We start from the raw sequence: 16,666 nt of genomic DNA, 5'->3' as shown, positions 1-16,666 counted from the left end.
TTCAATATCACTACTCTTCATTATCCAAAATGTGTCACTTTGTTCAGTTGTTGACAGTGTTGTGGTGAATATTTATACCCCAAATTAGCCGGGAGTAAATTTCTTGATGCTTTTGTTGTTTTTCTCAAAGAACAGATGTGGACAATAATTTATTACTGCTTGCAGTTTACTAATCGTGTGTGTGTTTGTGTGTCGTGTGTGTGCCTAAATGTGTCAAATGAGATGATGGAGTGCAAGACAGTGTCGTATGCCATTTTAGAATTAATATAATTTGTAACAATACTATGTCATTTGCAAGTACTGTATCATTAATGTGTTTTACAATTGATCATTGTAAGGATTTTTGTAACACTGCTCAAAAGATGGAAATGGCAACCATATGTATAAGCTATCATGTTGTAGGAATATAGCCTAATGTGCATGTATAAATAATAAATAACATTTTGAAAATCTACTTAAATTTTGCATTTATTGAAATAGACAGTTCTCTTTTTCAGTTTTGAGAATGCAGCGGATGTGGAGGACTATTGTGCAATAAGAGCTTGTTCAAATACTGAGGTGCTAAACCATTCAGGGCTTTATAAGTAATAAGCAATATTTTAAAATCTATATGATGTTTGATAGGGAGCCAGACCGGGCTAATATGGTCATACTTCCTGGTTCTAGTAAGAACTCTTGCTGCTGCATTTTGGACTAGCTGTAGTTTGTTTACTAAGCGTGCAGAACAACCACCCAATAAAGCATTACAATAGTCTAACCTCGAGGTCATTAAAATGCATGAATTAGCATTTCTGTATTTGACAATGAGAGCATAGGCCATAATTTAGATATATTTTTGAGATGGAAAAATGCAGTTTTACAAATGCTAGAAATGTGGCTTTCAAAGGAAAGATTGCTATCAATAGCACACCTAGGTTCCTAACTGATGACGAAGAATTGAAAGAGCAACCATCAAGTCTTAGACAGTGTTCTAGGTTATTACAAGCAGAGTTTTAAGGTCCTATAATTAACACCTCTGCTTTTTTTTTTAAGAATTTAGCAGTAAGAAATTACTCGTCTTCCAGGTTTTTATATCGGCTATGTATTCCATTAGTTTTTCAAATTGGTTTGTTTCTCCAGGCCACAAAGAAATATAGAGCTGAGTGTTATCAGCATAACAGTGAAAGCTAACACCGTATTTCCTGATTATATCTCCAAATGGTAACATATAAAGCGTGAAGAGTAGCGGCCCTAGTACTGAGCCTTGAGGTACTCCATACTGCACTTTTGATCGATATGATACCTCTTCATTCACTGCAACGAAATGATGGCGGTCAGATAAGTATGATTTGAACCATGCTAATGCACTTACCAAAGTTTTCTAGTCTATTCAAGAGAACGTAGCACTAAGATCGAATATCACTAATAAAGAGATACAACCACTATCAGATGATAAGAGCAGGTCATTTGTAACTCTAAGGAGAGCAGTCTCAGTACTATGATACGGTCTAAATCCTGACTAGAAATCCTCACATATACCATTTTTCTCTAAGAAGGAATATAATTGTGAGTATATAACCTTTTCTAGTATCTTGGACAGAAAAGGAAGATTCAAGATTGGTCTGTAATTAACTAGTTCTTTGGGGTCTAGTTGTGTTTTTTTTTTTAATGAGAGGCTTAATAATAGCCAGTTTGAAGGTTTTGGGGAAATATCCTGATGACAATGACAAATTAATAATAGTCAGAAGAGGAGTTTTTGGATGTGCTAAGGAATTGAGATAAATCAGGAAGATTACTTACAAAGCAGTTTTTTGTTAAAGCACAGCTGACATCATGCTGTCTTTTTTTACTTCTTGGAACATGGTGAGCACAATTCTGAATTCTGTTTTTGTTTCTGTTTTGCTTCCATGGTTATCCAAAATGAACATACTTAAAAGAATTTGAACTTTCCTTTTTTGCAAATCCTATTTTTTTTATTGATCTTATGAAATATTCTAATATTTTGAGATAATAGATTTTTGACTTGCATTAGCTGTAAGCTTTAATAATCAAAATGAAAACAAAAATACTTTTGAAATGTTTTAATTTACATGTACTAAATATAGAATATATGAAAGTTTCAATTTTTGAAATAAGTTTTAAAAAAGTAACATTTTAATAATTGTGACGAGTAGGGCGGGGCAAAGAGCTGTGAGAATGGAGCAAGGTGGGTGGAGTGATTTGGAATTGAGCGACACCTGCTCCACTCACCGGTCTCGAGTCCCACGGAGGAGATCGGAAGGATACAAAAGAGGAGCAACGACAGTGAAGGACGAGAGTGGACCAGGCCTGGACTTTATTTTTGTTTAGTTTTGTTTGTGTGTGGCAGTCGTCCGCAAGGGCCTGTTGTGTGTTTATTTTGTTATTAAAGTTTTATTTGAATGGCCGCTGGTTCCCACCTCCCACCATATAAGTTTTTATAGTGTTACAATAATCTACAAATATTCAAAGGGCGCTAAAAACTACAGCTACTAATGTAAGTCGTTAGTGCACATTTTGAAGTCAGGGAAGTGAGGTTTCACTTTTACTAGCTCACCCCAGGTACACATACTCCCATCCGGGTCACGGCACCAATTATATAAGGTCCTACTTGGAACAGTCAATAAGCTTTCAATTTAAGTCAATGTCAAGCCGGGCACACTATGAAAGACAAAGACCGCAACCTGAATGGTCAGTCAATTTTCAAATAACCCCTAAATATTTTTAATTAATGAATGGAGGAATTTGAGCACCAGAGTTCCCACTGCTATATATGCCTATTGTAATGTACGCTGTATCTCTAAATACTGCATTTAAGCCTCAAGAACACAAAAGCAAACACTCTCCTCTCTGCTGAAAATACATGCTTCTTCGGACATGGTGAGCACAATTCTGAATTATGTTTTTCTAAAATATTTTGCTCCCATGGTAGCCAAGACACCATGGCTATGCAGCCATCTGGTGCCTCACAGCATGATGTAAGCTGTGCTTTAACAAAGCAAATTTTCAAGTAATAAATCATTCCATCTTACTTAACCTGCTCATGGCAGGCCGCCTCCAAAACACATGCTTAGGCACATTTGTAGATTCTAAAATGACTAGCGTTTGATCTGATAGCTGTTGACATCATGAAATCTTCGATGAAATCTCATGCCACAGAATGTCCCAGACATGGATACGTTTGCTTTCAATAAGACAGGGCAGACCATGTCGAATGCATTGCCTTTGAAGTGACCCCATATATTTTTATCAGCACCATGTTAAATAAGCAGTCAGATGAGAGAGAGGGTGGGACAGGCAGGATCTTGTTTATATCTCCAGCTTCCCTCTGAGGCTATGACGTCACTGTCTCCTCCGTCAGCTAGGCTCCATCTGTCCCTTATATCTCCGCCAGTTCTCCAGTGACTCATTGCGGAGCAGAGTGGATGCTGAGAGGAGACCCCTGACAAACAACAGATGCACACTACCTGTTTACCCCACATCAGTGAGTCACATAGGGCCATGAACTCTCTAGCACATTTATATGTACCTTTTTAGCGCACTGATGTTTCCTGTTAAGTGTGTGTGCAAATAATTCAACTTCCTCTAGAATTTCCTGTGTGACTAATGGACTGGAAGTAATATCCATGTTCGACTCATTGTGTGATTGGACAAACATGCAGTGTAATAAGATAACATACGAGTGACTTATATAATGTATACTGTTCCGGCTTTACTTTCACACGAAAAAAGTGCAAAACCGATTCCAAAAAAGTTGGGACACTGTACAAATTGTGAGTAAAACAGGAATGGAATAATTTACCAATCTCATAAACTTATATTTTATTCACAATAGAATAAAGATAACATATCAAATGTTGAAAGTGAGACATTTTGAAATGCGATGCCAAATATTGGCTCATTTTGGATTTCATAAGAGCTACACATTCCAAAAAAGTTTGGACAGGTAACAATAAGAGGCCGGAAAAATTAAATGTACATATAAGAAACAGATGGAGGACCAATTTGCAACTTATTAGGTCAATTGGCAACATGACTGGGTATAAAAAGAGCCTCTCAGAAGTCAAGATGGGCAGAGGATCACCGATTCCCCCAATGCTGCGGCGAAAAATAGTGGAGCAATATCAGAAAGGAGTTTCTCAGAGAAAAATTGCAATGATTTTGAAGTTATCATCATCTACAGTGCATAATATTATCCAAAGATTCAGAGAATCTCTGTGCGTAAGGGTCAAGGCCGGAAAACCATACTGGATGCCCATGATCTTCGGCCTTTAGACGGCACTGCATCACATACAGGAATGCTACTGTAATGGAAATCACAACATGGGCTCAGGAATATTTCCAGAAAACACTGTCAGTGAACACAATCCACCGAGACATTTGCCATTGCCGGCTAAAACTCTATAGGTCAAAAAAGCAGCCATATCTAAACATGATCCAGAAGCACAGGTGTTTTCTCTGGGCCAAGGCTCATTTAAAGTTTAAAATTAAATTAAAATAAATTAAAAAACGAATCAAAATTTAAAGTTCTTTTTGGAACACTGGGATGCCATGTGGTAAACATGGCCTTTTTGAGATGTGTTGATGCCATGAAATTTAAAATCAACTTATTTTCCCCTTTAAATTATACATTTTCTCAGTTTAAACATTTGATATGTCATCTATGTTGTATTTTGAATAAAATATAGAAATTTGAAACTTCCACATCATTTCATTCTGTTTTTATTCACAATTTGTACAATATCCCAACTTTTTTGGAATCAACTCTTCTCAAACAGAGTTTGCCTCAGCAAATGTATCTAAAAGTAATTATGTTCTTAAAGCAACTGTATGTAGTTCTGTGTATTTTTTCCAAGTTTGGAGCCCCATGCAGTTCAAGCGTGTGGAATTTGCTGTCATAAATATATCATTGTCGTAATCACAGTAAATCTATCCCTGTCGTAAGGTTAGCAAAGTAAACTCAACACTACAGTACAGAGGGAAGCAAACGAGAGGATTTTTTTTAAATGGATGCCAGTTGAGGACAGCCCTACTGAAAAAAAATATATATAATAGAAACCATCACAGAATTTGTAATGGTGTAAATTGGTTTTAAAGAGAACTGCATTGGTTTTAATGAAAACTGTAATGGTCCCTGTTGGTCTCTATTGGTAATTTGTAGCCTTTTATTGGTGGCATACTACTGAAATTTTTTTCAGGGTTAATAATTGATGCTTTGTAATGGTTTTTGAAATGGAAATCATTAGAATTTTCCCAGCAGGGAGGATTCAGAAGGATGAATAAACTGCTTTTTTGGGAAAACAGTTCCTATTTAATCCGGTAAATCTTCAGCATGTTTTAAATCAGGGTTCCTCAAATCTTGTCCTGGAGGGCAAATGCGCTGCAGAGTTTAGCTCCAACCTTGATCAAACTCACCTACCTGTGCTTTTCTAATGATCCTGGAGACATTGCATGCACAGGTGCGTTTAATTAAGGTTAGAGCTAAACTCTGCAGGAAAGTGGATCTCGTGGGCCAGATTTGAGGATCCCCGTTTTAAATATTAATTTTGCACAGACCTATTTTTTAGAGTTTATGCCAAACTTGTACTGTTTAATAAAAGACAATTTTACGAAGATGACATCAGTTCACTATCCTCAAACAACGACTAACTGTCGCACAACTCTGCCAGAAATTCAGTGATGTCAAGGCTGTAAGATATTATTGTTCATCAAGGAAGCCGTGATCCTAGTTGGCTGTTAAGCTTTCTCCAATGGTAAAGTCATGAAGCTTGGTATCTCCCAATAATACATCTCTGGCTGTAGATGTGCAATTGTTGTAAAAAAAAAAAAAAAGCCCTCTTCGAAGACAACACACCGGACTTACAAACTCCCAGAACAGACGTTCGGACGGAGACGTGGAAAAGAGACAGAAGCCATTCATCTTATTACAGATCAGAGTACTATCAAAATGATTTTTAAACTGATATTTCAAGGCAAACATAAAAATGTATATACTGTTGCTTTGATTAAAAGAAAAGAAAAGAAACACATAAAACATTACACTGAGATCTTTTTAAATGCATTTATTATCATTACAACTGAAGTATCAGAGATACACATCAGCTTAGCTAAAAGGGCCTTTGAATATTGTCTTAGACAAAGGGGGGCATTGAAACAGACAGGTTTCTGGAGTAATTGCTGGACAGAGATCGGTGAAACTGTGACATGATATTAGTGGGACCCTGCTCAACACACAAGGAGTGCAACTTTCGAATCAAGTATAAAAATATACTTCTATATAAATTTTACGCAGAAAATAATTGCAATGTAACACTGTCATGTATAAAGACCGATATTTTATGTTAAACTGTCTTATAAAGTCTGAGACAATCACAGCTGCTAATGTGAAACTTTCATCAATGCACAGTACATTCAGACATCTAGACATTTTATACTTTAATATTTTAAATAACACTGTAGTTTCATTCAAGTTCTGTAAATACAACGTCACATTTGATTCTTTGGCTGCCTCTACTAGAAGATGTTGTCTCAGGTGAGCAGACATCTCATCAAACCAAGAGCTACACGTTATCACACCCCACCACAATCTACTAAAAATGACTGTGAATACAAACACAACTCTTCTCTATTTACCATTGCATTTACAAATATAAAATGATTGCAAAACTGTTTGCAACATTCAAAGCAAGTGCAGATAAGGCATACTGAACCACACATTCGCACAACATCATTTAGATCGTTTGAAATAGAAAGCAATCAATAGTGTACTACAGAAAACGATTATCTCTATGTCTGTTTGTATGGTAGTGTTGTAACAATACCTGGAAGATCACATCAATATATATCAGCATATGATGTAGAGAACTTAAACCCCAAACATTATGCATTAATATTTTAATAACTGTCTAGTTTAACACACGTTCTGCTATCCTAAACAAATCACTGATAGGGTTCCTGAACATGAACAACCAGGAACAGAATGGCACACCAATGGAATATTGTACAGTGGTTAGTTTGATTGCACAAATTAATAGTGACACGCTGTGGAAATCATTTCTTTAAAATCCTGTTACCATTTTAAGTGGAACATTTGTAGAATGTGTATGCTACATTTGGATAATTAAAGGCCTATATATACCCTTTTCATTATCTGTGTTGAAATGCAATACTGGAATACTGTCTAAATGCATATAGAAACATCCATTTACATCAATGCCACCAAACATCACTACAGACATTGCAGGTCAATCTTTACATTACAGTGTTATCTGCCCAGTACAGTCATTGTACAGTGTCTTAAACCATTATAGATAGTTTTTTAGTTTTACACTACATTTGTACTGTGGTGTGAAGCAACTTGCAGGTGTTTTGTTGCCAGTTAATATGGAGCACATAAGGGGACATGGTGATGGAAGAAAATATGAGATGGAGGGGGGGGGGTGTCATTTTATGCATTTGTGTTCTCTCACAAAATCACTGCGTTCCCCCGGAGAAACTCTGGGTTCTCTTGCAAAACATTTGCATTTTCTCACAAAAACTATTACATTTCCATGAGAAAGTTTTCATTCATTCACAAAAGCAATGAAATGCATTTTTCTCTCCAAAATCATCTTATTTCTTTCACAAACGTTTTGGGTGAATGCACATTTTTTCTGCAAAACTTTTGCATTCAAATGCAAAATTTCTTGGGGGAACAGGAAAGCTTTGCTAAAAAATTGAAGTACAGTTTTTCCTCCAACCTCATAAAAAAATTTGCAAGCGAATGCAAAGTCTTTTCAAAGGAATCTTAAACTCTTGCGAGAGAATCCAAAAACAATGAAATAAAGGTTTTCTTTCCACATCATAATATTGCAAGTTTACAAAATTTCACGGGGGAAAGTAAAAATCTTGCAAGAGAACTGAAAATTCACAGAACACAAAAACTATAAAATCTAGCCTTTTTTCCACCCCATATTATCTCTGTCATAAAAGTTGCAATCAAGCAAATACATTTCATGTGGAACACAAAATCTTTGTGAGCAAACGCAAAACATTAAAATATATAATATTATATTATATTATTATATAATATTACATAGGAAAATATTTTCTCCACCAAATGTTTCCCTCCCAATCTCATTTTTTACAATCACCTTGACCTTTACGTAAAGAAATTAAACTTTATGTTATATAAAATTATTCCAACTACCAATTAATCGTAATAGTAACTTATCATACTATACATGTAACATGGACACAAAGATATGAAGTGCTACCAAATTGGCCAAATAAAAAAATATTTACCCACTCCACTGGATTACAATATGTGGATTACACGCGCCATGTGCTTTACAGACAGGCCACCGCTAACATTGTGCTTTAATCTGAAGACGCTACACATCGCTGGGGGTCCTGGGTCGCATGATGAAACTGTAAGGCATGCACCAGCAACAAGCAATCCTCAAAGATCGGAGAATTTCAGGGTTCCTGAACGCATATATCATGGGGTTAATGATGGAGTGGCAGATGGCCGGAAGAGAAGTGGCGTAGGTGTAGATCACAGGGGTTCGAGAGTCGGCCACCAGCGAGTACATGGCGAGAGGGATCCAACAGAAGGCGAAAGTGCCCAGGATGGTGGTGAGGGTGGAGACCCCTTTCGTGGTGGAAGATGAGTGCGAGGTAGTCATAAACTGACGCTGAACAGCTATTTGCTGAGCGTGCCGGAAAGCGATCTTACAGATCTGGAGGTACAGCTGCAGAATGAGAGCGAAGACCAGGAGCAAGGACACGGCGAGCGCCGCGGCGTTGTTTTTGTTCACCGGTCGACAGATGCTACAGGTGCTCTCGTCCTCCAAACAGTTCCAGCCCAGGACGGGGAGCGAACCGAGCGCGGTGCTGATGACCCACAACAGGATGAGTGTGATGTAAGTGAACATCACCGTGCCCTCGGTGTGGTACGTCAACGCATTGTACAGCGACAGGTAACGGTCCACGGTTATCGCCAGGATGTTGAGCACAGACGCCGAGAAGGCTGTGATGACGAGCCCCGTCGACAGCAGCGTGACAAATCCCGAATCGATTATGTAAGTTACGATGAAATTGAGGATCAGACCCAGGCCGGCCAGGAGGTCAGCGAACGCTAGACTCCCGATGAGGACGAACATAGGTGCTCTCAGTGTGGGAGTGTAGGCGATGAGAGCGATCACCACTGCGTTCTCGCAGGACATGAGCGTTCCCGTCACACACAGCAGCACGTCCCACGGGTTAACGATCACGGGCACCGGCTCCAGCTCCCAGGACGGGGCAGATGACGTGTTTCTTTCCTCTAATACATCCCAATTGAAAAGTGAAGTGTTTTGGAGCAGGTTACTCATCGCTTCAGCAGAAGGAGGGTGAATCACTGGAAATGAGTCAAACAGGAGAGTCAGAGACACAAGAGCACACAGTATCTATCTATCAATCTATCTGTCACTGTCAAACTATTAATCGTGATTAATCGCATAAAAAAATTTAAAGTGTGTGTTTACACAACAAATGTGTGTGTACTGTGTTTATTTATTATGTAGCCTATGTATACATGGAATATATGAATTAAATCAAAATGTATTTTTGATGTGATTAATCGCGATTAATCATTTGACAACAATGATTGATATCTATCTATCTATCTATCTATCTATCTGTCTATCTATTTATCTATCACTGTTGTCAAATGATTAATCGTGATTAATCGCATCAAAAATAAAAGTTTGGGTTTACATAACAAATGTGTGTGTACTGTTTATTATGTATAAATGGAATATATAAATGCAATTAAAATGTACTTTTTGCATGCGATTAATCGCGATGAATCAGTTGACAACAATGATAGATAGATAGATAGATAGATAGATAGATAGATAGATAGATAGATAGATAGATAGATAGATAGATAGATAGATAGATAGATAGATAGATTGATTGATTGATTGATTGATCGATCAATCCATCTATCTATCAATCGTTGTTGTCAAATGATTAATCGCGATTAATCGCATCCAAAAAATACATTTTTATTGCATTTATATATTCCATTTATACCTAGGCTACATAATAAACACAGAATACACACATTTGTTTTACACAGACACAAACTTTTATTTTTGATGCAATTAATCACAATTAATCATTTGACAACAATGATAGATAGATAGATAGATAGATAGATAGATAGATAGATAGATAGATAGATAGATAGATAGATAGATAGATAGATAGATAGATAGATAGATAGATAGATAGATAGATAGATTGATGGATAAAGCTGGATATTGGCACTATGTAGCTGTTTGATAGATGAAATTGATTTGGTTTCATAATTTATTAATTTAATAATATTAACACTGTTATGTATCCGTTTATTAATGTAGAACAATCAATATAGCATAGTGTGTTTTTAAAATAAATGTAACTTAAAAATCACCAAAAAATATACCAGGCTACACAACAAAAGCAAACCGGGTTTCAACACCCATCACAGATCTGTTAACAGTTCAGAGCATATTGAAAAGGAGGAGAGAGCTATTTTTAGACAAATTTCCATTTTTAGCCCTCTTCTGCATTTACACTTCTTTCAGACATTTTTACCACTACTGAGGTGATAATCGAGCCTCTTAAGTAAAGTGAATATCTCATGCAATCTGCTGTACATCACTGTGAAATATTTCATGAACAAAAACCGGTACTAACCACAGAACGAGCTTGTTTCTCCATCCCTCTTCCATCAAGTGAAGATGAAGAATAGATGAAGCTCAGGAAAGCATCCCATGCCAAGCGCATCTTTTCAGGGATCAGAATTTAAGGAATATATCGACCTCCGTCTGTTTTTATTTTCATTTGTTTGCCTTTTTAATACACATAACATATTTTCTTTCTCTGTTTATTGGCTTCAAGGTTTCTTACCTGGGCTGCGTTCAGCCTTGGCTTGTCATTCCGCTCATAACGCGTTGGCAGTTCACAGACAGCGGCGCCTGCTTGTTCTCATCTGATTGGTCGCTGAGATGACTCGCACAGCTGACGTCAAGAGCTCGGGCTGCGCTATGATTCAGAAATACAGCACAGCCCTTGCGTTCACAACACCCATCGAACGCGACGCGACGAAACCGCGACGCTTCCACTGGAGACCATTCTGACGTCACGTGAGTGGCTTCATTCGACGCGAAAAACTAGCGTTATATCCACCTGCAAACATAATTGTGATTAAAATGTGAGAGAAAGAATAATTTAAATGGAATTCAGTTTAACTGCCGTCGCTTTAAATGTGACCCTGGACCACAAAACCAGCCATAACGGATAAATAACCATGGTTTTACTACAAAAACAAAACAAAAACAAAAAAACCTGTAGTTAAACCAGGGCAACCACAAATTAACCAAGGTTTTTCTGTACTAAATATAGTTTAACTATGTATTAAAAATGTGGTTATACAATGGTAATCAGTACGCCAAAAAACATGGTTACTACACTTTTACTACGTTAAAACTATGGTTATTATTATTATTATTATTATTTTTATCTAATTGAGATCTATAAATCATCTGAAATAAATAATATTTCCATTGATGTCTGGTTTGTTAGGAGGACAATATTTGGCTGAGATGAAACTATTTGAAAATCTGGAATCTGAGGGTACAAAAACAAAATCCAAATATTTATCAAATCGCCTTTGAAGTTGTCCAAATTAAGTTCTTAGCAATGCATATCACTAATAAAAAAAAATATTGTTTTGATGTATTTACAGTAAGAACTTTACTTGATATTCTAAATTTGGGGAATAAAAGAGAAATTGATAATACAAATATACCTCTGCTACTTATGACTTCTCTTGTGGTCCAGGGTCACAAATAAGGTACATGTATTTTTCCATTATGAATTCATTTCCATGAAAACATTTCCTCAAATGTCCCCATATGGCCAAATATGTGTAAATATATTTCAAAATACGTATTAAAAATGGCCAAAAAAAATGTACAAATATATCTATATGAATATATTTTCTACCCACACAAGTTTTGGCCCTTTATACAATATTTTGGGAAAATATAAATATATATTTCTTTACAAATGCATTTTCCCTTCACATACTGTAGACTATCTCAGTCCAAGAAAATATGTCCACATTTACAACAGCTTCTCTGTTTACAGCTTATATTAAAATATATATTTTGTCCAGAAAAAAAAATATTAATACTAAACATTAATAAAAAAATTAAAAAAAATGAGACTGGAACCACTACAAAATCTTTCTGTAGAGATGGAACATTAGCAAACTTTATTTTATTTATTTATTTATTTATTTATTTTTATATAATAATTAACAAAAATCTGAAAGCTTCACCGGATGAGGCAGGCCTACACGTAATATTCATTAATACTGCAATTAAATATAAAATGCCTCGTCAAAAGCTTTCATGAGCTGGTGCTGGCCATGGTGCTGATTGTAGTTGAAGGAGTTGACGCCAGATGGCAGCAGAGTCACGTTCAACGATATCCAGGGCTGTCTGATGATGCAAATGTGATCCCATGGCTTCTTTTTAGTTGTCAGCAACATTTAGGATGAATTCATCTTCAGTATGATATTAAATATTTCTAAACGTCATGATCAGTCAATTACAACACCAAAGCATTCCTGTAGTCCATACAGTACAACATGGCACAATCAACAGACTTTTTCAAGAAGATATGACTTTGATTAGCAGGGAAGGCATCAACATGTAGACCTTGAAGGCAAAGATGCTTTACACTAAACATTAGAAAAAAGTCCAAGGCACTTCTCGGGTTTGAAAGCCTTTATTATTGTTTCGGCTGGTTACATTATATGTCATTAAATTGTTTAAAAAAAAAACTCCTCACTGACTGATACATTTCGGCCTTGTTTAACACTTTATGTACATCGTCAAAACTGTCATTAAATATTGAAATTTCAGCTCAATCATTTCAGCCATTCATTTGACGTATCAAATGAATATTTTTAGTATTCCTTTTATTGATATGAATAGGTTTACACATTACAAAGAGGTAATTGGGAGCAGAATTAATCCATCTGAGAATATCCTACAATTCAAGGCACCCGACCCAAATAAAAAATCATGTTTGTCTTTCAGTCACTGAGTTTATGTGCTTATAGTTTAGTTTGATCTGTCATGTATTTCCCACGGGTGGGTGAATCACTCTCAATTAAAGAAAACCACAACTTATCTTACAGTCTCAGATATTTCAGTCTGAATCCACTCGTTTTCAGTCTTTCTTTTAAAGGAACGGTTCACTCAAAAATGTTAATTTGCTGAAAATCAACTCACCCTCAAAACATCAAAGAGGAAGAAGAGTTTGCTTCTTCGTCAGATTTGGAGAAACGTAGCATTGCATCACTTGCTCACCAATGGATCCTATAAGAAGTGAATGGGTGCCGTCAGTATGAGAGTCCAAACAGCTGCTAAAAACATCACAATAATCCACAAGTGATCCACAGCACTCCACTCCATCAGTTATAATGTCTTGAGAAGACAAAAGCTGTGTTTGTAAGAAACAACTATTTAAAGTTAAAATGATAGATCAATTTTTTACAAACATGCAGATTTTGGCTTCACAAGACATTAATTGATGGACTGGAGTGGATTGTTGTGATGTTTTTATCAGCTGTTTAGTCTCTCATTCTGACGGCACCCATTCACTGCATAGCATCCATTGATGAGACACTGATGCAATGCTATATTTCTCCAAATTGGCTTCAGTGAAGAAACATATATACTTTTTGGATGGCCTGAGGATCAGAAAATTATCTTTTTCTATTCCAGTTTGGTTAAAAAACAAATAGATACCAAATGCGTCCCAGTTATTGATTCGGTAACTAATATAGCAGTATTGTTATGCACATGTGAGTACACTTAATATTAATCCAAATTGTTAAAACAGACTTGTTTTTGCGCCTTGTCTGTACAGTAACTGTTTGAGAAAACGGAGAACAACTACAAAAACATGCAATCAAAACCATCATTAGTATTCAAGTGTGTCCCAGGATGGGGGACCAGAATTTCGACACTTGGAGGCTGACATTTGACTTTGACTTGTAAGCAAACTCTCAATCCATCAAAAACACTTCTAACACCCTAACAACCACAATAACACTTCGGTGTCATAGCAAAAAAATATATATAAGCAAAAACACGCAGTCAAACATCAAACGACAAACGCCCTACGAGACCAAGCCTTTTATTTTGTTTAGCACTGTAGTTTTCTTGTGATCCTGATTTTACACTGCACAAAAAAAAAACAGTATCATTTTCAGCTCAAAGATTTCATCGGCGTAACATTTACTTTATTTCATAATCACGCAGATGTAGGAAAGTCATTCAGTTTAGGGCATAATGTAACATCCCATGTTTTATACATTAAAGGAAAGCATATTATAATCTCACACAAACTGTTTGAATTTGCTTGATATTCCTTTTTTGAAGTGAATGTGTCTTGAGGTCAAAATAATAACAATATTTATCGTAAATCTATTAAAATACAAATATGTCTGAAAATACATATATACTATTAGATTGGAGACATATTTAAATTATGAAAATATTTGATTTCTCACTTATTTCACAAGTGTAATTTTAATTCTGAACGAGGAAGCGGCTGTTCTTGGGTGTAGATATATTTCGTGGTTTCAGATCCTCCCTAGGTGCTTCCTTGATCTTGGCCATTAGTTCACCAAATCTTTGTGCAATCTAGAAACCAAGCTTTGTGTTTCCTGTCAAAGTGCGCTTGAGCAAATCTGCTTCCTCTATTTAAAGGGAGTGTCTCTTGTTTTGTTTGTGGCTTTGGTGACAGTTTTTAGATGAATGATGTCAGCTATGGGACAGCACCCATGACTGAGGGCATGCACTGAAACTGAACTACTGAGAAAAATAAATACATAAAACATTCAACTAGTCTCTTAATGCAAAGCACTGTTTCAGTGTAGCTGCAATGCTTATTAAAGTCATAAAGTTATCTTTAAATTATAAAGTTACTTTTTCCAATAAGATACGCCAGTTACTTTATTTTTCCATTGATTGACTGATAGATCTCCTGTCCAAATGTTGAGAGAAATCGCGTGTGAACATGATTTTACTGTATTTCTAGACTAAATATGAACATGTATTAATTCATCTCATTTGCAAAAAAAACAAATTCAGTATTTCTCAAAATTAATAAAATTAAAATGAATAAATACAGTGAGTCAGAATATGATGCAAACCTGAAATAATGAAATAGTTTAAACAACACAAATATCCTTTATTTATTAAATCCAGTTTTATTGACCAGTGTCTTGACCTTTGATGATCCATTCAAGCATACTAATAAACAACATAACATATATTTCTCTCCTTTTTATTGGTGACGATTGTTGAACTTTCTTTTCCTGCATCATATCCTTAATGCAAGAATGATTGCAGCTGAAAGGTTTTTTGAGCTGTACAAAACATTACTGTACAAAAACCTTTTATATTAACAACAAACAAGCAAGCCCAGCCCAAATGAGAAACAGTCATGCAAAAGTAACGTAATGCATTACTATCCATAAAAATTAACTAATTAATGCAATTAGTTACTTTTATAGAGTAACACGATATTGCAATGCATTACCAACCATAAAAGGTAACTAACACAATTATTTATTTTTAAGGAATAACTATGTTATTCAATAAAAACTAAGTAACGCAGTTAGTTACTTTTTATGCAGTAACGCAAAATTGTAATGCATTAAATTCCATAAAACAGTCCTAAGTAATGCGGTTAAAAAGTAACTAAGCAAAGCAATTACACTGACTAAAATAATAAATGCAATACTTTTGTTTTTGGCCCCATTTTTCATGAACTGCACATTTTGGAGTGGCCTTTTATTGTGGCCAGCCTAAGGCTCACCTGTGCAATAATCACACTGTCTAATCAGCTTCTTGATGTGCCACACCTGTGAGGTGGATGGATTATCTCAGCAAAGTAGAAGTGCTCACTAACACAGATTTAGACAGATTTGTGAACAAGATTTGACTGAAATAGGCCTTTTGTGTTGCATAGAAAAAGGTGAAGATCTTTGAGTTCAGCTCATGAAAAATGGCGGCAAAAACAAAAGCGTTGCATTTATAATTTTGTTACTTTATATGAAGTAGCGCAACATTGTAATGCATTACTTTCCATAAAACAGCACTAAGTAACACAATAAGTTACTTTATATGGAGTAACGCAATATTGTAATGCATTACTTTCCGTAAAAAGTAACTAAGTAACACAATTAGTTACTTTTTATGTAATAACGCAATATTTGAATGCATACATGGTTACATACATCAAATTGGACGAGGCATCTTTAACTATGCATCACCTCGTTTGACTCTAATAGTAAAACATCCTCAAGCTCTCCTGGTCTGAGCTCACTCATGATGTTAAGTGAAAGGCTACGCTGAGTATTATTACCACATGAAGTTTTACGATCAAACGGGCTTGTTATGCAACGGAGTTGTGTAATACTGAATGATTATATATTTCACACCCTTCAAACGTGTACTCACGCCACCTCTGTTGTTGAAATGTGGAAAATGCAGAACAATGGTAAATGCCTGTTTCGCAGTGTTCCTGAAAATGGGTGGATCTGACTTCATATCTCACTCGTTCAGCTGTG

At 35.9% G+C, this 16,666-nt stretch overlaps 1 protein-coding gene across 2 annotated transcripts; it reads right to left on the bottom strand.

Moving 5' to 3' along the window:
• Positions 1 to 8,133: 8,133 nt before the first annotated feature.
• On the bottom strand, positions 8,134 to 11,129 carry gpr185a (G protein-coupled receptor 185 a). Of its 2 annotated transcripts, XM_026195588.1 has the most exons (3): positions 10,918 to 11,129; positions 10,705 to 10,794; positions 8,134 to 9,376 (listed from the first exon to the last, which is right to left on the bottom strand). In XM_026195588.1, exon 3 carries the CDS (start codon positions 9,348 to 9,350, stop codon positions 8,370 to 8,372), a length of 981 nt encoding a protein of 326 aa, XP_026051373.1. In that variant the 5' UTR covers positions 9,351 to 9,376; positions 10,705 to 10,794; positions 10,918 to 11,129; the 3' UTR covers positions 8,134 to 8,369. The 2 variants fall into 2 exon arrangements, with proteins under 2 accessions (XP_026051373.1, XP_026051372.1); XM_026195587.1 differs by having other exon boundaries at positions 10,705 to 11,129.
• Positions 11,130 to 16,666: the final 5,537 nt, after the last annotated feature.

The sequence above is a fragment of the Carassius auratus genome, chromosome 21 (genome assembly GCF_003368295.1).
Source record: "Carassius auratus strain Wakin chromosome 21, ASM336829v1, whole genome shotgun sequence".
Taxonomy (NCBI): Eukaryota; Metazoa; Chordata; class Actinopteri; order Cypriniformes; family Cyprinidae; genus Carassius; species Carassius auratus.
Note: the sequence above shows the minus strand (reverse complement) of the source record. Positions and strands in the feature narration are given on the sequence as shown.